The sequence below is a fragment of the Branchiostoma floridae genome, chromosome 3, assembly GCF_000003815.2.
Source record: "Branchiostoma floridae strain S238N-H82 chromosome 3, Bfl_VNyyK, whole genome shotgun sequence".
NCBI lineage: Eukaryota > Metazoa > Chordata > Leptocardii > Amphioxiformes > Branchiostomatidae > Branchiostoma > Branchiostoma floridae.
The window spans coordinates 23,767,943-23,793,600 of NC_049981.1; the positions used below are offsets into that span (position 1 = coordinate 23,767,943).

At 39.3% G+C, this 25,658-nt stretch overlaps 1 protein-coding gene across 1 annotated transcript in view; it reads left to right on the forward strand.

Moving 5' to 3' along the window:
* The window catches only part of LOC118412578 (cGMP-dependent protein kinase 1-like), a gene marked incomplete in the record, with an annotated part of 96,400 nt that overhangs the window by 17,834 nt on the left and 52,908 nt on the right, over positions 1-25,658 (forward strand). Inside the window, 1 exon segment of the mRNA XM_035815526.1 lies at positions 24,414-24,440. Coding sequence (XP_035671419.1) covers positions 24,414-24,440 — 27 coding nt within the window.

Consider the following 25,658-nt stretch of genomic DNA (forward strand, 5'->3'; position numbering starts at 1 on the left):
TGATTGGGTTGCTATGAGCACATTTTGATTTCATCCCTTTCACATGAGGGCTTTTCTCTTTGCAACTAACAAGCAGTGCTATTAGCAGGAATATTCTGGATGCTGTAACAAACCATTGAATTTTGTTTTCAGCACTAAATATAAGAAGAAAGGCTTTAAAGTGTCATTATTATTCACAGAGCAAGTACATGTAACATGATGGCAAATCAAGCTTTAGTCCATACTACCCTAACACCCCATTGGCTCACTTTGTGCTGACAAGTTTTGCTTCCTATTATGTTACCGTTGATTGACAATTGGATTGGCCATTCTAGGTGCTACATGTAAACACCTATTAGGGCCATCTAAATGTAAAAAAAAAACATCACTGCAACTTAATGTATCATGAACTCACACACACCAGGTTGTAACTTCAATTTGTTTGCATGTCACACTATACAGTCTGATAGAAGAACTGAAAACTAGAGCTATCTGACATAAAATCATAACAGTTACCGTGATTATTATGGCATGTCCAGGACAAAAGGTATCAAAACAGGAAGACCTTTATGTTCCTGGCTCACACCTACCTACCAAATTTCATCAGATTACATCATAAGATTAACAAATGGCACCGAAACATAACAAGCTTGGCAAAGGTAATAAATGCTGTAATTAAACATTACATGTTTTCAAATATGGAAAAAAGTATATATAACAATGTTGATGGTATGTTATAGTAACAGTTGTTATCATGATGTCAAACATTTGTGGCATCCTTCACTGAACAGTAATGAATATGTTGAATTCACTGTGTTTTTTTCCAATAAGGTTCTGCTTTCATGATCCATGTTCTTATGTTTGTCGAACAGTATAATATCTGTTGATCTGTTCCACTAATCAAGGTATATTGGATGAAAAATTTAATTCACAACTTATCTTATCGTACCGCATTTGAATGTGTCCGTGGGGATAGTCCTGTCGGCTTGTGACAGATGACCCAGTTAGATCCACTATGCACCATCAGTCATCATCAGAAGACTCACTCAGGCTTACTGATAAGTACAGCACCTTTCCTGTAAGCTGGAATGTTAAGCCTCTCAAGTTATACTCTTTGAAACATGCAGTTTGATAGGCCATACTGATGTGATCATATGGATGACATCCGCAGGAAAAAAAAACTGATGAGAGTATCCCCTCCCTAAAAAAAAATGATTAAATCTTCATTTTGACATCAGAAAGTGGTCTGAAAGTTTGTACAAATGACTGACAGCTCCTGGAGACAACCCTTCTCCTCACTTTTGTGTCCTTACAGAAATCACTACTTTTGTTGTGCTGATAAAGATTTCTGAGAGAGTACAAAAGTGGAACACATAGTGCTACCAGTGAGAATCATGGTTCTTGCACCGTTTGGCCCAAGGGCTGGTACAAAAAGGAGATAGGCACTTCCCTAACTACCATATGGTATGGAAAAGACTTCTACATGGACTCCAAGATTACTACTGCAGTTATTGCCATTTAGGGAAGTGGAACATAGCAAGTTATGTGCAATTTTATTGCCCTATACAATGTAAATCATTGCAATTTCCTTGGCAGATCTTTCAAGGTTTGTACTACTATAGCAGAAAGAATGATTTTGACACCTTACCAATTTCACGGTTCAGCTCAGAGCTGGGCATTCATCTGGCCAGGTCTTCTGTCTTCATGCTCATCTATTGGTACTGTGTCAGTCTAAGGGAAATTAAAGTACTATTTTCAACAGAGTTATGCATCTATCTATGATTTTGCAGGCATTTTATTAGGTTTGAACGTAGATTCTTTTCTTAATTTTTGATGTTGACTAAATCAGACATGCAAATACTTTGTTTAAGGTCCAGTTACGTTGTTAAATTTGAATGAAAATTTACTAAACCAGAAATATGTCCTATACAAGATATCCATTTGGAAATATTTCATTTGACTTAATAATTGATCATTCACAGAAATACTTACAAAGGATGAGATTTCAATAAAAAATATGTTTGACTAAAACTTTTGACATTGTTCTGATTCAGAGGGTTTGTAAAATCTCTCTGGATCCAAGTTCTGACAATTAAATGGATTATACCCTGTTGATGGAATGTTGAGGTGACTGGAAATTTTTCTCAAAAGAACCAAAAAGATATAAGTATGACATTGTGATCTTTCCATGTTGAATGAGTGGTTCCAAATTTGCAATAATTTATAAATATGACAGATCCACAATTTCAGCAGTGTTATTTAGGACACACTAATTGTTTGATTATTATACAGTGTCTGTAATACGTCCTTATTCAATCCCCTGGCATGAATTCAATAGTGTTGGAATGCAGGGTATGTGGGATCCATTATTCCCAAAGTCCCTGTTATGACTGCAGTAGATCATTCAGCATTTCCCTTCAGAGTTGTTCTGATTAGCAAACACTCGTTCTCATTGAAATGTCGAAAATGGCATTTTTTTGGTCGAAAAATAAAACGGCTTTATTTTCACTGAAAACTACTAAGTGGTTGTTGGGGAAAATTCCTCTTTTTACCATAGCCAAAAAATGGCAACTTATTATTTTCGGTCCCATTGGTAATGCATTACAGGGCATGTAACAAACGTTACCGGTAACGTTTGTTACAACAGTAGACTTTACCCTGTTTTCTTCTAAAGGACTTACCCTATTGACTACATCATTTAGGTATAAGTGGATGTCCCTAGGGACATTTGAAAAGTGGGCAGCTTTTTTACTCCAGGTCAAATAGAAAGCTTAGACAGCATCGAACAATGGTAACGTTTGTTACAGTCATTTATGTACAACATTTTGTTAAGCAATGTGGGATACAAATGACAGTCAACAACCCTTTCTTTTTTCTTTAGAAAGCCAGAAAAACTGTACAGCGTCACAAAAATGGCCATTTCTAGTCTTATAATGTGCATTATATAACCGTGGCAACCATCGTACTAGTGGTGGTAACGTTTGTTACAGAATCTGGCGACAGGCATAAACCACCTCACACAGCCTCCAAGATCAGTGACAGGAGCGATCTGATGTGATCAGGCAGAGGACCTGGGTAGCTGGTTTCACCTGCCGAACAATCTTTCTGGGAACTGAATTGTTACATTTTTGGCTACTATTTGAAATCTTCGTTTCTTATCTGGCGACAGCCATTTTTTAGGGTGTGAAATCCCACCCGTGGCTATACAAATTTTCTAACCCATCAACCAATACGAATGTTGTGGTGCATCTTTTGTAAAACATTACTGGGGTTGTGGAAAAATGAAGGAAACAGTGACGGTTGTCTATAATTTGCTCCATATCAAGGCGTAAAGTCAGGCGACAGCATTTCGACATTTAAATGAGAACGAGCCAAAATGTCTTCAAAACACTGAAATTGCTCACCCATGTGGGGTTCAACTTCAGCTGTTTTCTTTTGTTTATGTATTTGAATAAAAAAAAGACATTGGAAAGAGAATAATGTTTAAAAAGTATCAATGATATTCATTTAGAATTGCATATTTGATTGATTAAGATTTTTTTTCTGTTACAGTAACAAAAATCATGCAGGTCCAAGATCTGTCAGAATGCAGGTGTCAAATGTATTTTTAGTTGTTTTAATTGTAAGAAGCTTAAGATTACATGAAATCTTAAGAATAGGTTAAACATTATAGAACTACACATTGTTATAACCTATGTGCAGAGATCATTGTTCTTATAATGAACCGATTAAGCTATCTACCAGTAAAATTTCACTACAGTAGCATGTATAAAACACAAGATATACAGGCCAAAGGTTCTGCTGCAGTTTCAAGGTCGCTGCAAGGCCCATTATGGAACTTAACTCACCTTACAAACATGATGAGAATTCATCTACAGCTTCTTGAGTTTGTTGTTCACAAACCAATGGACAGACTAATGGCACCAAAAACACAATGTTCTTGCCAGAAGTTGAAGGTAGTTATATACCAGTCTCAGAACTGTTTGGAGGTTATGATAATCATTAATTGATTTTGTAGGTTTTAATCCTACCAATTTGATAAATGTTGTAAGAATCCTTTTACAGCTTCTTGAGTTTGTTGTTCACAAACCGACAGAGAGACTAATGACACACACACAAAAAACTTTCTTGGCAGGAGTAAAAAGTAATAATATCCCAGTCTCAAATTTGTCTCATGGAACAAAGGTTCTGAAATATGTAGGTAATCCTACCAAGTTGAAACTCCCAGAAGGCAGCAGGGTTTGAACTACAAGTACATGGCATTTTTACCAGCAGTACTTTTAGTCTGTAGCTTAACATAGTACATTACAGAGACATATTAGAATCTATTGACAAAAATCAGCAAAGCTATTTGAAAAGGTTATATTTTCTACACTGAGACTAACTAGAAACGTAAAGTATTAAAAGTAGAAAAAGGCCTTTTAGTAGACCTATATATATCTGCTGTTCTATTTGTTTCTAAAAACATGGTCTTTATCCTTGATTGCAGACTCATCTTTTAACAGGCTTTTCATGGTGCTGAAATGCCTTCTAATGAAAGTACTTTTTGCATATAATGACATACTTAAGGACCAGCCTTCTCCCTCAGCTTCTTGCAGGCTTAATAATTAACACTTGATAGGGAAGAACTCAGAGAAGACATGTCTTTAAGATTTTTGCTAATGTATAAAAAAAAATTCTGTCAGTTATAACTATAAAAGATACAAAAAAATGGTGAAAGTGCATACGAGTACAGCCATTTACCGTGACTTGAGTCTCACATCTGAATGATTTTATCATCGTATTTCTCTAACACTCCAATATTGGTTACATGTTAGAATATGATGAGCCTGCCAGTTCATGTAACAATCTAAAAAAAAATAAAATTACCCATACAGTTGTCAGTTTGTCTTATCTTTATTGCCAGTGCATGTGCAATGTTGTCCAGTCTAACAAATATCTCTATCAATTTGATAGATAACACCAATTTTAGATTCAATTTCATATATGTATGTACCCAGAATAGCACATGACTTGGAAACAATGTGATTGTTCAAAATAAAAGAAAATAGTTTTAAGATGAGAAAGAAGATAAATTTGTGTAGTCTGTCATGAAATTATCAGCAAGAAAGAATGTTTCTGCAATCATCACTATTATATGATTGATTACAATTGTACATTCGCTTCTATGTTTTAAACATTCCTTTTATTGCTTTGTAAGTGCAACAGATTTAAACTGCTGTGCTGAGTGCCTACGTTGAAAACATAAGACTTATCTTAGTCAGCTTTGCTGAAGCTCTTTATTGATGACCTCATAAAAACGGTCCTTAATACCATGTCTTACTCCTCTTTAAATCAAAGCTTTGAAGTGCAGTGCTCCTCTTTGGGGGGCTTTGCAAGATTTGTGATGACCTTAATAAGATGGATGAAAGTGTGTGACATCAGAGAGCTAGAAAAAGAGGATTAAATAGGTTTATAACTATGATGAATAATTTTCAACTACTGCAAGGAATGATTGCCAACAAAAATACAAACAGCTTAATGCATTCACGTAATGTAAAATTCTATCCAATCTTTGTCATTCAGCATTGGTCATGTTAGATACAAGGTGGGTAAATCCAGTGTTACTAAATGACCTGTCTTCAGCTGGTTAACTGTCAGGTGGTTGACTATTAACTGTCAGTTTTAGGATACACAAGCATACATATGACAGTGAATGATACTCAGATAGTCACAAACATGCACGCGCGCACATACACACACACACACACACACACACACACACACACACACACGTGAACAAGCAAAGTGTATTCTTTTGCAGTCTGGTATGTACATTGACAGAGTAGGTACTATGATTCCCTTCTGAAATTATATTGTTATTGTGTCTTTTGCAGAGAGTTGATGTTATGTTATATCAAATACATATTCTACATCTATGTAACTTGAGCTGAATGCAATTGGGATTGATTATAAAAACATAGTTACAGACATCGCCATCCCTTTCTTTATCCGGATATAGTATGTCTACAGGGAACGGTTTGCAGTTCAATCATTCTGACTCCAATCTCCTAGAAGGTCGACAGGTCAAAATACTTCATGGGCTATCGGGTTCCTGAGGGAGCTAGACTAATTTCCCAATTCCTGGGAACAATAAATAGAACATAGCCTGGCAAGGACAAGGTAGTAGATTGGTTCTTAGGTAGTTTTTCATCTACAGTACTGCAGAAGGATTTGTAGGCTCAGAATAGGCTACACAGCCAAAAGGGAGTGCAGAAGCCAACACTATAGTATACGTGGAGAACTTTTAAATTTATGATCTTTGTCAGCAAAGACTAGGCAAGAGAGAGAGAAGAAATCACATTATGCTGTTCAGTTCTGGCTATGTATCGACCACAATAGATGTAAAAAGACAGATAACGCGATAGATGGAAATTGAATATATCAATTTGCCTTCCAAAGCAATCTCATTGTTCAACACTACAATCCTTATCATGATATTTAAAGAATTTCTTCATGCTCTTTCAAAGCATTTCCTTTTACAGAGTGTATAGTGTTGAATATCAAGACCATGCAGGAGCTAAGTACCTTTCACTAGGCGATCCATCAGTATTAGTTCAAAATTACATTTCTCATTTTTTACGAAACTCTCAGGGTGGTCACAGTTCCAAGTCCCTTGTTTATGTACATTACATGTTTATATGTTATGGGGATTGAAAACGAATATGAAGACGGTCGATTACTGCCTGATCTTTATAAAAGAGATAGGCCGATGTTTGTAACAGGGGAGCACTGCGTAGATTTTCAGGCAAAAAAATACGCTCTATTCTTCGGTAATATCGGAATTTGGCGACCTTTTGGTGAACAAATCGAAGTCTTCGGGATAAAGGTGCCACAGTGCTATTGCGACTTTCCGGCATCAGGACAGTTCCGAACCTAGCTGATCAGGAATTATGGTTGGTATTAGGGTTAGTTAGGTTTAAGTTACGATTAGAGTTTTGTCCTCTTGACTGCGAAATGTCTGGAAGTAGTTCCTGGCTTGGTGCCGAATCGGCTTTGGGCCACGCTGTCCAGGTGCCAACTCATTCCAAGGGAATAAAACACACAGTGTCACCAATGTAATTTCCTCAACTTTGCTTTACAACGGGTTAGTCGCTGACCGCCTTTAGTGCATACCCGATAGAGAACGTTGGCTGCAAAATGTCTAATTGTTCCCCAGTGTACTCAATCAAATACACAGTCGACATATTACTGTTTCAAAGGTGAAGGATGTGGGGAAGCAGGGGCACTGTTTTACACCGAGAAAAATCTAGTTTAGATGCGAAAAAGAGAAGTACTACGTGTTTACCGTTACGTGAGGTAAATTTTCAAATGACATTACGTGCCGACTTTACGAGCCTTATGACGCCACACTGATTTCTTAGTTGGCACGTTCGCCGCTTCATTTCGTTTCTGATGAAAATGAGAGGGGGCAGCCTCGCTAAAAATGTTCATATATGGGCAGTAACACTTGAAGAAAACTTTAACTTCTCTTCCTAGTTCAAACTCATTTATCGAGGCACTGAAGGTTGACGTTACATCGTTGGGAATGCTAACCAGCTTGTTATGATAACTATAGTCCTTTTATGGCAGCATTTGGGACTATAACAGGATGCCCTTTTGCCTGCCCACAATGTTCTGCAAAAAAACTCCGGATCCACGAAATTTTATTATTCTGGCCTGAAATGGAGATTCCTTGTCTGTGACAGGGAGAGCCTAATTAGTGGTATAGGAGTTAGAGGGAGGGTCAAGGTAAAGGGCACCGGGTTCTTTCCGGCAAAACGATGTCTTGAATTCGAAACGAAATATCAAAGGACGAGAGCGGGGTCAGAACTAATCCTGTGCCCTCCTGTTGAATATTCTCTTAAAATATCATCTCTATTTTTGTTCTTGGTGTCCTGTTTTTCCTGAACTGATTAAATTGGGAGGGAAGGGGGCAGATGCAGACAATTACTGCATTCCACGCATCCACCTAGATGTTTCTAAATTCAGGTAATATTTTTTATATTTCTCGAAAGAAGTGTATTTTAGACACACGAATAGTGCAAATCATCTGTTGTATTCTAGCTTTGCAACAACAGTCTAAAGTCTTTCCAGTAAACTTCAGAGTAAGACAGCATACCTCCACTGTCTCTCGACGGCTCACTTTGATGTCCTTCCATCACTTAAAAAGGTTACGTTCACATTTCTTCTTGTTTTACTTTGCGTATGTATTAAGTGCGGAAGCTTGTCCCCTTAACTGTATCATGAACCATATGTACACATTGTTGAATCGAGCGGTGACGTTTCCTAGGATACGGCCACCAGGACTTTAAAGAACGCCATTACATGTTTTGTTCTTTGTCCTTGTTCAAGTTTGTACAGTGGGGAGCAAATGAATAAATTCCTCCACTCTGTTCGACAGAAAATGTTTGATACTCGTATATTAACGTACATGGTTAAGTTACGACTCCGTTTACTTGTGCTATGCACCGGACTCTGACTGGACTTCTTTGAAAAGTGTTAACGTCGCAAGGGCCGATTGTCTCCTTAAAGAGCTGAATGTTTGAGTAATGGATGAGTGAGAAGTTGGAATATTTGACATGGGTTGCGGAGCAAGCAAAAGCGGTGAGTTTTGTAAATAAGTACATTTGTGTGTGTGTGTCTGTTTGTGTGTGTGTGTGTGTGTCTATGTCCGTGTGTGTGTGTGTGACCTTTGAGCGTCTTACAAGGCAGTGTGATTTACTAACCAGACAATATTCAGTCAAGACAAGTACTGGCTGAAAAGACTCGTAAATCTTCACTGGTCTAATACCGTATTACTAGACCTTGCGTATACTATCGCATGCGCTCACTACATTAACAACATTGTTGAGTTAAAATCAGATGTGTACAGACGCTCCCCTTAGCCTGTAGTTCATTAGACGGCCATAGATTGAACCAACGGAAGATAAGCTTTCCAGGCATGGAAATTCTCCATATCTATAATCAATATAAGCAAAGGCGATCCGACACTACGCCTGGTTGTTACAATTGACACTGAAAAAGTAATCAGTTTGTTGTCAGTAACTGCTTTATGTATGGTAACATGAAGTTGTTTTGCGCATTGCCTTTTCTGATCATGGTCTAGGGTCAAATGCAATTAGTCTTGCACGACTTTCTCGTAAAGAGAACTACCCAGGCGCCGGCAAACTTGTACTACAAGCTGATTACACCGTATAAATGTCTATACTTCCATAGAGGGGACGTAGATCAGTACCTACTTACTACCGGTACATTCCCACAAAGTCATTAAGATATAGGTACAAAATATTACTGGAACACCAATGTACCGCACTAGCACTATGCCTTCACAGAGTTACATTTTAGTGTATGGCACTTTGTATCATTGTTTGTACTCTTACTAAAAATTTATCATTACCGTGCTACAAGGATGAAATATATCATAGGAAAAGAGTTTAAAACATTTAATGAATACAACACCGCCATTTTTGATTTGAGATCCTGTCAAAAGCATTGTTCCGCTGCATGAGATACTTGAAGTTTAAGTAACATGTTTTTGTCATTATTTAATATGACTGGTTGCTTTCATTGTCAAATGGTACAGGTACAGGTCCGGACCTGTAACTAGACCTCTATACCGGTAAATGAACTATTTCAAAGGTTAATGACACGTGCACACTTCATAGAATTATGAAACAATTCGATCGAACGTAACTTTGCATTGTAGTATGGTTAATAAAGTCGGTAAATGAAATGGCCGGCTCTTTCTAATCTGAAATGAGAATCTCTTTCCTTCAAAGCATTCAGAAATTCAATTTACGGTGGAGTCAGGCTGCAGGCTTTTGAGACAAGCCGCCTCATCTTTGGTTACATAGTATTTCACTGAAAATGCGATATGTTTTGGAGTTTGAGTTTAAAGTGTTTAGCGTACTCATAAAACTACTAAGTAAAGTATGTCATTAATAGAATTGCTATGTATTCAGCTACATTTGCATAAAATTTGATAAAACTTGCATGAAAACTTGCTGATTAGAAATCGCATTATGTTCAGTTAGACGTTCGTTATACCCCCTTTCCACTAGGACGGCGCTCTCGCCGTGCTCTCTCTGCGACCTAAAATTTGACATATCGCTCAACTGTTTGGCATCCGTCTGTCTCGGAAGACAATGGTTGGTAGACGGGTTTCAGGCGACCCGTCTGCCTGGCCTGCACTTGGGTTTTTAAGGTGAAGGAGGGGTGTGCACGTCCTTCTCCACCCTCTCGTCCACTGGCCCACTAGTCCTACAGGGGCAACTGTATGCAACGTGTAAGACGGCCCCAGCAGATGCAGGTTTGTTGTTTGGAGTTTCCGTCTCCTAGGAGGACTTCCGACCAAGGATGCAAGGGGTTCCTCCTGCCCCTGACTCATGTGTCATGGCGGGTGCGTCATGCCCGAACATGCCCCTATGGCCTTTCACCACCACAAAGGCCTGTCACTGCCACCAGCCGCAGCTATGTACTAATTTACACCTGAGTTAGGTGAGGAAAGTCGTGTAAAGTGCCTTTCCCAAGGGCACAAGATCGGTGACACGGCAAGCGGATTTGAACCCGGGACCTCTCGGGCCTGAGACCAACGCGCCCCCGATCGTGCCACGCGGTCCCACATCGCTCAACTAATTATATAGAAAAGAAACGAATAATTTTACACTGTGTGTTTTGTTGTATTCTCAGTCACATCTTTGCGTTTTGTATAATATACCCAGTGTGAAACGAAGGATAGTTATTTTTAGGCCGCAGTGAGCGCACAGTGGGATCGCCGTCTAGTGGAAAAAAGGGCCTTAGAAATGAAATGTAAAAAATGGAGATTTATTACAAAAGTCTCAATCAAAAACCCTCAAGATAGTTAATAAATAATCTTAATTAAGATACTTTCATAGGATTTCAAGATAGGTTTTTCTTTGAAACATGTAGACTTATCCATGCAATGCGTTACTCTCAGAGACTCCATAGCCTGTTCCAATCTTTATTATTTCCGTCATTAACTTTAGCAAGGACGTCTGGCGTCCTTATTAGGTCACTTCCGGGTCATTGACCTCTTATGACAGGTCGGCAGGCTTTGATGTCTGCAGCACCGACCCACAAAGTGACATTGTCCGTTCTGATATGGAACTAATGTTATCAGATTATGAGTTTCCCGACCACAGCCGTCTGATTACCTGCCAGTGGCTCACGCTGAGTGGTCTATGACGACAATGACGCTCTTACAAAATTGATTTTTACCTCGTAAAAACAAGATTAGTCGCTGACGCAGAGTCAGCGTAGGTCAGCAAAATCCATTAGTTGTCTATTGGATTTTGAAATGAAAGCCTCGGCAATGACCTGTGGTAAATAGATCATAGAGAGGCTTGCTCTATACGTTTTTGTGTCGTTCTAGCTAAAGATATAGGCGGTACAATGAAACTAGTACCCTTTGGAGATATTGGGTCAGGTCATTAGCCCATATGTTTCCGTACGAGGCTTTTTCCTCTTTTACAACTTCAAATCTTATTACCAAACATTGGCACTACTTCCGTAAGGAAATTTTGAAAAGGATACTTTTCTGAACCAGTTTTAAGTTTGAAGATCGCGCGACCCCGTGAAATATTTTCCGTTTCCTTTATGTCTTGTTTGGTATTAGCTCAGTAATTATTAAAACATGATTTTGATTTACGTTACATCACTTTCTGTCGGTCTGTCGTGAAAATGCATTAGCACTGGGCGGAGGATACTACCTTGCTTGGAGCACACTGAATCTGGAGTGGATCATTGACTTTGGTCTGAATTACATTGTACATATATATAGATCTAAACAAGTGTAACATCCACATCAAAAGAGGGTGCCGCAATTCAATTGCCCTATCTTATAGTTACGACACCTTCACTCAAGGCTGTAGAACAGAATGATGAATTGCGCCTCGGTAAAAGCCCATCGATGAATCCCTTTAAAGTCGTACTGTTTCCTATGTAGTAGTAAAAATGCACATTAAGGACAGCATAAAAGGAATGATGAAACTGCGAAAACATAGACAAACTAAAACAATACTTCTCCGTGATTTTTTTTACTTGATGGTCACCACTCAATAAGACTTAAGAACGTCATTTCAATGTGTGAATCGAATCAAGGTCAGAAACGTCATGATTGAGAACAGCTCAATTGCTCACTAAGAGTGGCACGTGGGGACTGACTGACCCAATAGGCGAATTAGTAACCTCATCCATTGACCCTATGAACGGCGTAATCATGTCTGATTAACTGCGCTACCTCTACTTTTTCCAGATCCGACCTCTACTTCCCGCTCCTCTGGCACGTCTAAGCTTTTCGCTCATCTTGCCACTAACTGATTCGTGCCACTCTATTGACATTCTATACAAATAACTACGGACACATACCAACATAAACAGATATACACACCCCAAACAAAGACTCCAGACACGGACACTCAACAATTAACAGGTTGTTTTAAAGATGCCAAAGAAGATTTGATGGTATCTAAATGCCATACAATGTATAAAGAAAATAATGTGCATAAATGAATGAAAGTTAAAAATCCTTCAACGTTGCATGATTCCATTTTGGCATGCTGTCAGAGACAGTTGAACATATATCATACTGCCCTTCATGTGACATTTTTTACCACTTCAGAAGGAACAGTACAGCTTTAAAGGGTTTACGGGTAGGCTTTTTTACTGATGTGCAATCCATCATTCTACCACCTTGATTGAATTGCGGTACCCTCTTCCTCTGTTGATGTTAAAATTGTATTATAGATATAACGCAACTTAATTCAGACGAAACTCGGAAATATGAATAGACATGGGATCTGTTAAAAAACATCCAAACCCAACAAGACGGAAGTTTTCTACATTATTTTGCAGCGCACGATATGGTGCTCAATTGTACATAAAATGATAACATATGTCTCGGCAAGTGCATGAATCCGAACATTTTAGAGTCTCCATATACATAGTTGTGCATCCATTTTTACCATTATGGCGATGGCTCGACGCAATTCAAGTTCAATATTATCATTAATCAATATATTGCATAATTTTAGTCTAACATAGCAACATTTGCAAATATTGTTTTAGTAGCGTTTGATAGCTGTATAGCTGTATATGTAGTTTGTATAGTAACATAACTCTAAAAGGCTTTAGATGGTTTGAGATTAGGACTTGACAGATCGATGAAGCGATTAGATTTTAAGCCCTTGGTGTCTTTTCTTTGGTAGTGAATTGAAGGAGACCTTTCATACGTTGTTCTGCATTTTTGGATTTGATTTCATACTTTCATGCCATAACGTTATATGAAGGCTAGAGATAGTTTACATTCCCTACTTGTCTGATCATGATAAACAGTGTAACTGTGTGTATGTAAGTGTGATACAACTGTAAAAGGGGCACACGTCGCTGATTTATGTCTGCAGTTTTCATGGTCCCTTCGCCGTGAAGTTGAACCACCACAAAAAATTCTGTTGTATCCTCTACCCGCTTACACCTTGCTTCACCGTGATCCATTTTCTACCTAGCTGGAAGATAAGTCCCAGCAAATGCTTCCATTTCACATCACATCACAATGTAGTCTTGTGATCTGTGTCTTGTTTGTAGACCCTGTCTCGCTCTTGACCTTTCTGTCGGAAGTTGTGTTCACCTCCACCCTGTCAGACTCCGCGATGCCTCAGCGCGTGACGTTTCTGGTGTTGTATAACAGATATGTGGACGTTATCTCTCTGTACCTTCTGTGTGGACGTCTTTCTGTCAAATGTGGCCATTGATGTCTGCAGTGGAAAGCAGCTCCCAGTGTCTATATCATTAGTAGTCAATGCTATACACGAGCATACAAAGCTGTTATATCGAATTTAATATACGGAATAACGGTGTAAAAACAACATATTTTTACTTGCACACGTAGATTTTCGTGATTGATCATTCGCCAATATGTCTAAGTTTACTTTTCCGTTATGCATCTTGTCATTTTGTGCAGATAAGATCGTGTTTTAACTCGATGTTATTATTTTAGTCAGGGGAGTTTTCCCCCGATCCTCAATATATATATTTATGTATATAGGTGAATTAAATAAGTTAGTAAAAGTAAGCAACCACAACATAAACGAAATGGATAAGCGAAAAACTTTTTTCAGATGACCACACGCGGGTCAACAAACCTATAGACACAGCGACTTCCATGAAAAGCACATCCCAAACGGCGTACACAGCTCTTACAGCTAGCCTGTATCACCACATATGTCGTGCCAGCTTCGTCATATGACGCACGTTTTCAACATTACCGAAAACCCTGGTTTAAAAGTAAATCTTCCCTGGCGCCTGGTATATCTCGGGTGGGAGATAGCGAGCTAACCCAAATATCATTGCCTCTCTTTGGAGAGTGCAGAAATGCCAAACCGCTTCTTAAGGAGCTTCTTAAAGGTAGTAAGTCCCACGTGCTGTGGTATTTTGGTGCTTGGTAACATATAAATATTTCTGCCTCACTGAGGTGCACTGACGCAGTCCAGGCTTCAGAAGTCATGATCAGTGTAATTACACGAGACAAAACCTTGTAGTTTACATTCTCTGCAATGCTCGTGCCATTAAGAAACCTATTAGTGGTTAGGAATGCTAGCGTTGACGTACAGGACGGTAGAAAGCAGACGCGCTGGCTTTCTGGAACTCAAGGAGACGGTTGAACGTGCGTACATAATGTAACTTTGCATTAACGTTTACTTGTCATATAATATTAACATTCCGAGACCGATGCGCAAATGGAGCTTAATTGAAGACAACCAGGAAAAACATTCTTAGAGATGAGACTTTTACAAATGTTTCCTTTTATCGAATAGCTACATTGCAATGTACCTACCTTCACCTTTTGAAACAAAAAAATTGTCTCTTTATACGTGTGTAGTTGCGGATGTTTTGACAGTGGAAGGGTTGATAGAATTAAACCCCCCAAAGAATGTCTGGATAATTTGGGCCAGTGCACAACGGGAGTCGTGGTGGGTACATTTAGGCCCTCCTTGAACACGGAGTCTACATGGAATGATTTATAAGTTTCTATTTCAAAATTTCTAATGCACTTCAGGCAAAGACATGTGCAAATAAAAAGCCTGGGAATGTACATATTACGCATATATTATGTCAAATAACTACTGCAATGTAATATAAAACATAACGGTATAGCTTCATGTGCGCATTTTTACAAGAAGAAAGAGGCTTTGTAGATATAAATGACATATAGCATAACTTTACTTCCATGAGCTAACTCAATTAATTTAGCACATGTTGGGCATAGATATGCAATGAAGAGGATTTTCACAATGTCCCGCCCGAAGGACAATTTGCAACTTTAAATGTTGTATTAAGAACTCAGTATCCGACTTAATTCGATGACCCCTTGATCTATGCAAAGCATCCTGTGGGAGACTGCTAACTACTTGACCACCACGCGTAACCCTGACATTGTTGAAAACCATTCCACTGGATTTCCTAGTGAGTTCCAAATCTCATAACGAACTTGCTCCCCATGAGAAATTACTTTCCTGGCAGAAAAACCGCCGCCTGACCGACCAGGCGCCAGCGCAGCACTATCGCCGATCACATTTGCCATATCGACTTGCTGCGGGGAAAGTCTAACCTTGTTAGGACCTTTAGATAAGGAAAGGTATGTTTCATTGTAGTTTGACATTGGCGTTTGACAATATTAGTCTCTAGCTCTGGGCACTTTCCGCAGGTAGAATTTTCAAACTGAGTAAGACCGACATTCGGATTTTATTATTTAACTAGCATCCTTTGGTAACCCAAAACCGATGCCAGCGTGCGCAAAATAAAAGAAAACTGTTTACGCCATCAAATCTAAGAAGTCAAGCAGATTGAAGAAATGACTGAATGCACACATCGATATGGTGCAGTATATTACATTAGACAAAATAATAAGTATCGGTTTTCCGATTTTGGGTATTTTTGCAATTTACGGCATTTACTCGTTCGTTTTGTTTTTCAGCCTCTTTTTACGCTTCAAAGTAACGTTGGAATTCATGGAGGGGGAGAACGAAATTGACTAGGGCGGAGGCCATCCAAATATCTGCGCACCCATAGGCAAATAAAAGTATTTTCCATTTTACTGGGAGCTTTTGAAACCAGAAGTTACCGGATACTTCCTGAAGGACGACTTTTCTTTCACGTTACGTAATTGTCAAGGACTGAGCGTTTTTAGTATTTTACTCGCGTGCACTGTGTAATACCAAGCATTGAGATAGATGTATCAGAAGAGGCCATATGTTGGAAATCGTGACTTGCCTATAGTGTGGTTGTTTGGTAGACTTCGTCACGGATAGGTTTACGTCAGCAAGTTGAGGGCGTCCAATCGTGGATGTGTCATATGCATACGAAATTATGTAGTTTTCTTAACGAAATATACTTTTGTAGATCCTTGCTGTTCTGTACTAGCCTCGATAAAAAACCTACCACAAACAATCTCACTGACTCACGTTCTTTCATTTATAAAATCAGCACTCACTTTCGAAGTTACTTTTTTGTTCTATCCCTTGTATGTAGCACCGGTAAGGTGAAGTACTTCCCATCTTTTAAATAGATGTCGATAGCTTTCAAAACAGTGAAAAGCGCCACCGGATCCGGATGTTTTAAGAATAACCACGCAATCGCTTCGCTTTTCTTTAATCTAGTAAGCTTAAATGAATTCTCTTTCTTTCCTCGGTGCCATCTTCTTATTTCAATACATGTAGACATTTGGCTTGATTTTATTTTACCCTGCGAAACATTTTGTGTCAATTTCCGCTCCAATATTGAAGAGGTCGCCGTTCCAACTAACCCCAATTTATGTTTCTTACGCAACGGTCGCTCAGGGCTCAGCAGGGACCTCTGCGGCCGAAGCTGAAAAGGTTATAAGATGGGCACTTGGAATAGAAGCATTAGGCCAATGTTGAGTGGGTATTTCACTGGAATGCGTCGGATTGCGAAAGGCGCAATCACTACAAATCTATTGTGGATCATTGTGCTTTTTAAAACTCATCAGCAACACATAAAGTTAACTTGGATCTGATTTGAATTCAAAACCTCAGTCGTTTTACACCCTTGCGCGCGCCAGTGTAAACAAGGGAAAATTAGCGAAAACTTGCAAAGTCTGCGAAATGTTTTGGCGCCATTCGGCACATTCCAGTGATACGTGTTTTATTTCACCTTAAAGCTTTATCTAAATTGTAGCCTATGGGCCCAAAAAATGTAGCCTTTGGGCCAAATTATTGTTATATTGACGTCGTATTTGATTCCCTGTCACAAACTCGGCCAGCTCAGGCCATATTTGTTGATCGCCAGAAATACGTTGAATTTCAGAATCGCCAGACGGGGCTCGCGGACCTGCGAACATCGGCCGAGTGTGACGAGAACACCCGTAGTCTTATGGTAGAAATTTTGAGCTCGCGCCCTATTGCGGTTAGGATCAAGGTTAAATTCTAAACACACATATCTTGAGATATTTTCAGATTACAACTAAAAACAAGAGACTTTTCCAAGGATACTAAAGGCAAGTTTGACGTACTAGAGGACACTCCAGAAACAACCCTGACCCCAGCGTAGATTCATCGGCCGACGCCATCGATTTTTTTTTTCTGCTGTGCGACACTGGCATTGACTACACAACTGTTGCGTACGCATATTTTACTCCCCCTGTATGCTTTACCCCCACTTTTACGAAGAGACCTTTAGCCTTAACTCTTACTATATGTGCGTCACAGTACTATTCCCAGCTTATATGCCATAGTTTTAGTTAATGGTGTATATTCTCGGTTGTCGTTTTTCTTGTTCAAGGCTTAAATTGCGTGTTCTGGTTGGATGCTGTTTACGTCATAACGCCGCAGGATACTTGTTTTTTTGCAGTCCATCTAAATTACATGACATCGAAACATCATTAAAACATACTTAAGGGACTCTTAAGAAACATGCATCTATCTGTAACTTAATGACCTGTTACCACCAAGGAAAGTGAAACATCGCTCTGTGTTTAACGCAGTAAGCCCAGTCCTTCTGGTAAGACACAGGAAAAAAAGTAGTGTGTTTCTGGTTACCTGACCCCGGCGCTAGCAAGGAGCATAAAATATGATATCAATATGACGTATCCAGTGATAAAATGAAAAAAAAAATGTGAATATGAATTTCTAACTCTGTTATCAGATTGATGATTTTAATAGTTGATGTAAAAATCTGTGCTAGTAAAGGCTCAGTGTATTTCTTTGTTCAATTTATTAGTATACACGTATTCATGATTGTGCAATGCGTATCTTTTCAAATGATAGTCATTTCTAAATCTGAATATTTGCAGTATTTCCTTCTGCACACATCTGACCAGACTTTTTCTGGTGTTTTCTTTCTATGTGTTTCTTCAGTTCCCTCTTCCTAACCGAAGCGTAGTGACAGAGCTCACATTTATACGGCCTGTCCCCTGTATGAATCATGATGTGCCTGACCAAACTGGTCTTATCCGCGGTCTTGTAGCCGCATTCATCACACAAGAACGGCTTCACGCCGGTGTGTCGCGCCATGTGCACCTTAAGGGTGGTCGTTCTAGTTGCGGAGTAATCACAATGCGGACATTTATACGGTCTCCGTCCAGTGTGAACACCCATGTGTCGACGTAAGTCGGCTTTCTGCGAGCCTCGATACCCACACTCTTTGCAAGCGAACAGATAGATTCCTGTGTGTTTAGCCATGTGTCTGTCTAGATGAATCTGTCTCGAACCGGCGTAGTCGCACTCTTTACACTTGAAAGGCTTTTCCCCGGTGTGGACCTTCATGTGCGTGGTTAGACTGCTCTTCTTGGCCGCCTTGTAGCCGCAGACTCCGCAGACGTGCGGGCGGAGCTTCAGGTGCACGGCCAGGACGTGTGCTTCCAGCGTCTCCCTGCGGAACCCGGAATAATCACACTGCTCACAGTGGAACGGTCTCACACCGGCGTGTCGCCGGAGGTGTGTGCGTAAAGAAGAAGAGTGGCGAGTCTTAAAGTCACACTTGTCACAGGTGAACTGCGGTTCACGGCTGTGTATTGACACGTGGCTCGTTAAAGCCATCCTGTCCGGTGCCCTGTAGTCACAGTGCGCGCATTGGTAGGGTCTGGCGCGGTTTGCGTTGTGGATTTTGGCATGGCGATTCAAACAGTGCTTGGACTTTGTCCTGTAAAAACATTCGGTGCAACTGTATAGTGTTTCTGGTTCAACAGAGGCCATAACATCCGGGTGTTGCTGTAAAGAAAAATACATATGCCATTTGTCTAGAACTATCCATATTTTGGCGCTCTGAAACATATTCAATCAGAGACGAACAAGTAAGCTGAAGTCTAAAAGCTCCGTGAGTTTTGTGACTTATTCCTAGCCCTAGCTTTATCACTCACTATAAAGATTGATGCTAAATAAGTCTAAAGCCAACAGGATGCTCCAAATCGAGGTAGTTTAACTCGCCGGGTGGACTAGCTATTTATGGACTATATACCACCGCACTACTTTCAGAAAGGAAGTATAGGCCCGTATTATTCCAATGCCTGAAAATACTGACGGGACCATGTTTGTTTGGGACCCTTATAACTACTGACAAACTTCATACAAATCCTTCAAAAGGATCTTGAGCTTAGCTTTTGGTGCTTACACACATACACGACCTAAAACAATACCCTCGTCAGAGGGAAACCTCTTGAACATATGTTATAAAAAACGTTTTGAATACCAGCTATAGCGTCATGTTCCCAACCCAACGCTTACACTATGTAGACCATATGGTCATACGAGAAATAGTTTTGGCATGTGTAAAATCGTTTTATGGAATAAATGGAAATGTAAATTAAAATATGGTAGGGCCCCTATCTACGTAAATGAAATAATATCTCAAACATGTTTATTTCAAATAAATATTGAAGTTGGCAATTTCTACCACAGAATAGTAAACCCCAGAACAGTTATTCCATAATATTTACCACGTATACTATACTTAATACGTGTATTGTATTATACATTTTACATCGAGAAGTTTAGATTGCTGCCATACCTACCTTTCTTTCTGGTTCACGTTTTTCTAACGCAGTTCGAAGGGCAGGTGTACTACATAGGAAGGTTAAAGTTCAAAGTGCCGTTGCCGACTTCCTGACGTCATAATGACGCACACATTCCTCCTGCACTTAGATACTGATCATCTCTGTGGTCGAATGGTTGAAACTGTAAAGGGGCTAGGCAAGCAATGAAAATTTGTTTTTAATACCTCTTTGCTAACAGTAAGCAGATTGATATCCGACTGAGCAGAGCACTTTAGACTTATGCTTGCTTTGTTTATCCTATGTTTTGCGAAAACAACTCCAAAACAACGGTCATCATGACCGCTGATGGTGTTTTTAACCCTTTCTTTGAAAATAAAAAAAGAAATCTTTAGGTTTTTACTGAATTGTGAGTGACGTTGACATAATGTTTGAGTTTGAGAAATCTAAACATGTATTTTATTTAATCCTATTAAAGTCGAGCCTTTCGGTCATCCCTGGACCGGGCAAGGGGGCTTTTGAAGCCCGCCCCTTCTGACACTCCTAAATGAATATTAATCAGATGGCCACCAAATTTAAAGAGGGTGATGTAGACATAATACTGAAAGATTTCAAGAATTATTAATCTGGTCACATGGTCCACCATCTTGGATTTTGACCTCTGACGTCACCAAATTAGTATAATTTAGGCATATTCAATTATAAATGATATTCTAGATATTATAAAATTTCGTTTATGTAAGAAAATAGCAGTAATGTAGCAAATAAACATAACAAATACATTGTTAGAACCAAAATCAGCCATTTTTGACAATATGGCAACACGAAAAAATAAAAAAATTCTCCACACTCCGGGAAGCTGTTACTAAGTAAATTTTAGAAAAAAACTCACCAATGTCGTTGCTCTAGCTGAAGCTGTTCTGGCGCTATGCGAGATGAAAGTTGGCCCCGCCTCAAAAGCCCCCCCTTCCCCCGTCTGTTTAGGGTTAAGTATGGTTGCAAACTTTTCAGTGTAAAACAGACGAAGAATGATGCGCGCTCGGATGTCATCGATGTAATAGGGCCCGTTTGGCCTAATGAAATTTTTGTAGGATAAAGGAGAAATTCTTTGTGCACAACCAGTGGGTACTTACATAGCTTACGTTTCGATGTCTCTCAGAGCTTCTAACTGGAGTTCTGCTTCTCACCACTATTTGTAGCCGATGTAGGTGGCGCTTTTGCCGTGAGAAAACAATCCCAAACGTGGCTTAGTTTGTTTATGAAAGTATTTTCGGAAATTTTTGTAATAAACTAATGATGCAGTTTTTCCTACTTACTACTGTCTGCTTGGAAATAATGATGAATATACCTTCATGCCTCTATGATTTTACATTATCCTTACACATATTGAGGTGCACACGCATACGTGTTAACGTATCACGTCATTGATTTCTTCTGGCACGTCCATTAATATACATTACTTACTAAGTCAAGTTCTGATCGCCTAACATGTAATCGTTTATCCTAGCATTCATGCGTGTTATTGTCATCATTGCAGCTGCTCAAGATAAACCCTGTTAGAGAGAATATTAATCTATACTTTGTGTAGATGAAAGTTAGTTATGAATAATGTAATGTCTTTTGTCAGCATTGCTGTTTGGGATGCCTTCTGCATTGCAAGGAAATAGAAACAAACGTTGTCACCGTAATTAGTCTTATTATGCATACTTTTGATTATAAGTGTAATAACTATATTTTGATATTGTCCTAAGTATGTTTTGGGGCAATTTGTAAATTTTATCCCCTTAACATGAAATGAAATTGATTTGAAAGACTAGAATAGAATGAAATAAAATTAAATAGCCTGCTGTATTTCATACTACTCTGGTCACATGGAAAGTATCTATGTTAGACACTTACTTGAAAAGTGCATTGCTATCTGTACACGCGAACAAACATGAAAACTCTGCGCATATACATTAGAATGGAGTCCTTTATTCACATGAGTTATTGTTTTATCTACTTGTACATTTGTTATGCTCTTTAGGAGAACATTACCCCCGGCAAATGATCACCAATAGTCTGTCGAAACGTCGAGCCTTAATGTTGTGGTGAGACCTTAAATGTACTGTTAAGTCATCCCTTGGGTGTAAAATATCCATCTTCCGGCTTACATTAAGGCGTACGCCGCGTTACGGGAAAGACATCACACGTCATAGATAGAGTAGAAAGTTGTGGATGGTATACACAGGGGGTACATATCGTCATTCGGATCCGATGTAAGGTTCATGTACGATAAAGGAAGCTTAAACAATATTATATAGTTAAAAGTGGAAATAATCTGGGATAGGCAATTTGTATAAAATTGATACCTATTGCACTATATTCCCACATTTACATCCTTTTGTCAACCTTAAGGTCCAAAATCTAATTATTTTGAGGTCATATCAAGACCTACCCACATACTTGAAACCAAGACAATCCACCCATGCATTCTTGGGTTATCGTGTTATCAGATAGGCGGACAACGAACGCTACTTAAAACACAGCCATCACCTTTCATGGCGCTAACAAACACTGTTGTTGTACGTGCCAGACAGCTATGGCCGGCTCAAGGCTTACGATACTTGCATGCACTATTTACCGGCGTGTCCTTCACATCATATACCGCATAGTCCTTAACTCACCGGCGGTAACTACAGGTAGTACAGTAGCGATCCCAAATTAAGATAAACGTACGCAAAATTTATGATTAATTGTCTTCAAAATCGGTGACCTTCGCTTCAAGACCTCCATCATACACTTGAAAAGGTTTTCATCCCTTAAGCCCGGTGCCTTCACATGTTATTGGAGAAACGTCTGGGTTAGGGATTTCTACAGCGCTACAAAAGATTCGTTTGCTGCCATAGCCAGGATGCGCCCTTGGGCATATGAGGATTCATAATTCCCAACACCGGGGCGTCCTATTTTAACCCTCAACGTAGGGAGGCTCTCAGGTTTGGTCATGCCCTTTTTTTATCACGTTTCCAAGAGCCGTTATTGCGGAAAACCATTTTTTGGCCATGCATAGTAGCACTATTACTTTCATTTTTAAAATTGAAACACATTTGCTACGTCATTGAAAATTTAAAGAAAGAAAGAGAAATAGAGAAGTCATGTTGAAAATGGAACAAACCATTGTTTCCCATAACAACATGTATTTTTTTTTTACCATTTGTGACTCTTGGCGATTCGTGGTAATCCTAACTTAAGACTCCCGAACCGAAGGCAGTCTAACATACATTTCGTCTTCCCTCTGTGGGTTAGAAGCCATATATACTGTCTCCAATTGTTGATATCAGCCATGTTTGCCAATGCTTACAACAGAGTGGTAGGTGAGTGTCAACATGTTGACCATTTTCCCGTGTCCTTGTGTCCTTGCCATTTTTTTATCTGTACTCTGTAGCGTTTTAAAAGAACGTAAAACAACCCGTTATAATACACAGAACTGCAAGTTATTGTATTAAGTCTTAGACATGGTATATGGCCATGCTATATCATTGAAGAAATCCAAATAGTTAGACCGTGTGTGTGACATGATTTGTGGAGCAGTTCTGTTTGAAATACACAGGAGTAAATATTTTTTTTGTGGTAGCACCGAAACCATGCCAGTAATGTAATCAACGTTCATTCGCCCACTGTGATCAAATTACCTCTTATATGATATAATACTTTAGTATCTACACATCGGCTGAACAAGTTATGATAATAATGACGAATTACCGATGCTGTCTAGTGAGGTGTATCCGTAAATACCTTAGATTGCTGCCAAAACTGACTCAGAGGTTTTATTGAATCAGATATACGAATTTCTATTGTAACAAAACATAGACATCTCATAACCATTGAGACTGCCGATATCGATAGTGCTTAGTAAGCATCTACAGTCAATAACTATATGTACGTTTGTTTATTGTTGCTAGACTCATATCTCGATGTTACACGTAGTTTTTTTAAGCTCATCGCCTACTGTAAATCAAATATAATGTAAGATGTATACAATATGTTCTGTGACAAGATTCGGTTTGCTGTTATTGTAATACTTTTGCACGGATAACAAGACAATTTTGCTGGAGAAGATTAGAGTGCACTGTGCTATGTGCCAAAAAGTTAAGTTATCATCGAGATGGTTTGGGTAGAGATGTCCTGTTATGTTGCAGAAATTGATTTTTTTTGCTGATTATCATGATTCAGCTTGACGTTACAAATATTTTTGAATCTAACAAAAGCCATTGTATCAGAATCTGGGGAAGGAGAATGCCATTCTTTAAGTATAGAAGTTAGAATTAATTGTTGCTTTCAAGTCTTGATTGAAGGTTTTGATATGTTCCCGCCACACGGTCACTAATTTTGTGTTTTTCTTCTTATTTGTCAGCAGGCTGTTTCAGGCAGTCGGTGCGAGGTGAGTGTTTTCTACTCTGTATAATATTTCGTTGTGTTTACTCTGTGTAGTAGTAGTAGTAGTAGTAGTTACTGTAGTAGTATTGGAAGTAGTGATAATAGTGGTTGCACTGTAAGAGTGTAATGAAGCTGTAACACGACAACGTTGTAGTGGTAGCTATTTATACTAGTGGTTACATTGAAACAGTTTACACATCGTCACACGATTTTATTATATTGTAGTAGCAGCTGTAGGTGTTACCAGGTACGAGGGGCGTGCAATAAGTAATGGTCCTGACCCACTTCCAGTTGTCTGATCTAAATGAAATTTTGTATGTGTAATAATTCATATCTCTATTGGTTATGTTGCAAAAGACAGCTCTGAACTAATTGTGGTTTCTGATTTACTGGTGTTTGAACTTAGTCAGGTGCGAAATGGACCAGGTGTGAAATGGAACCAGTTGAGTGTCGCGCAGTGATCCGGTTTTTGTATTTGAAAGGACGCACACCAAAGAAGACTTTTGATGAAATAAATGAAACTTATGGTGATGATGCCCCATCATATGACCTTGTAAAACGCTGGCATCCTGAATTCAAACGTGGCTGGAAGTCTGTGGAAACAGCTCCCAGACCTGGTCGTCCCTCTTGTGCCATTGATGAGGCATCAGTTGGAGGACCAACCTGGGGTGTCCTACAAAATCGGTGTCCAGAGCTGCATCAAACGATGGGAGAAATGCATAACTCTGGGTGATTCCTATGAAGAGAAAGACTAATAACTGTGCCAAGTTTCATTAATCTCCTGCTATGGGAAATGGGTCAGGACCATTACTAATTGCACGCCCCTCGTAACTGTGTAGAACCAATGGAACAATGTGATGTTAACATTGTAGAAGCGGTGCGTGGTTACGCTGTAACAGATATAGGAGTGCCTGCAATATGTGCCTGTAAGTCAATTGTAAGACTGGCAGTGTGTTTAAGTAGATAAAGCTGTTGTTAATCGTTCGGCTCTGTTGATATCAACATTGCACGAGTAGCTCGCGTGTGTTTACAATCATGTATAAGTTTTAAAATATATTTATCCACCTACGTGCGTCGTAATATATGTACGAGGTACGTAGACGGGTCGGTTTTAAAACGCTTTAGAGTCCCAGCGGAGACGTAATGCTGAAATACCTACCTTCCAGTCCATTCTGTTGTCAGCTTTGCCCTGACCCTCTTCAGATTTATGACCCTATATCCC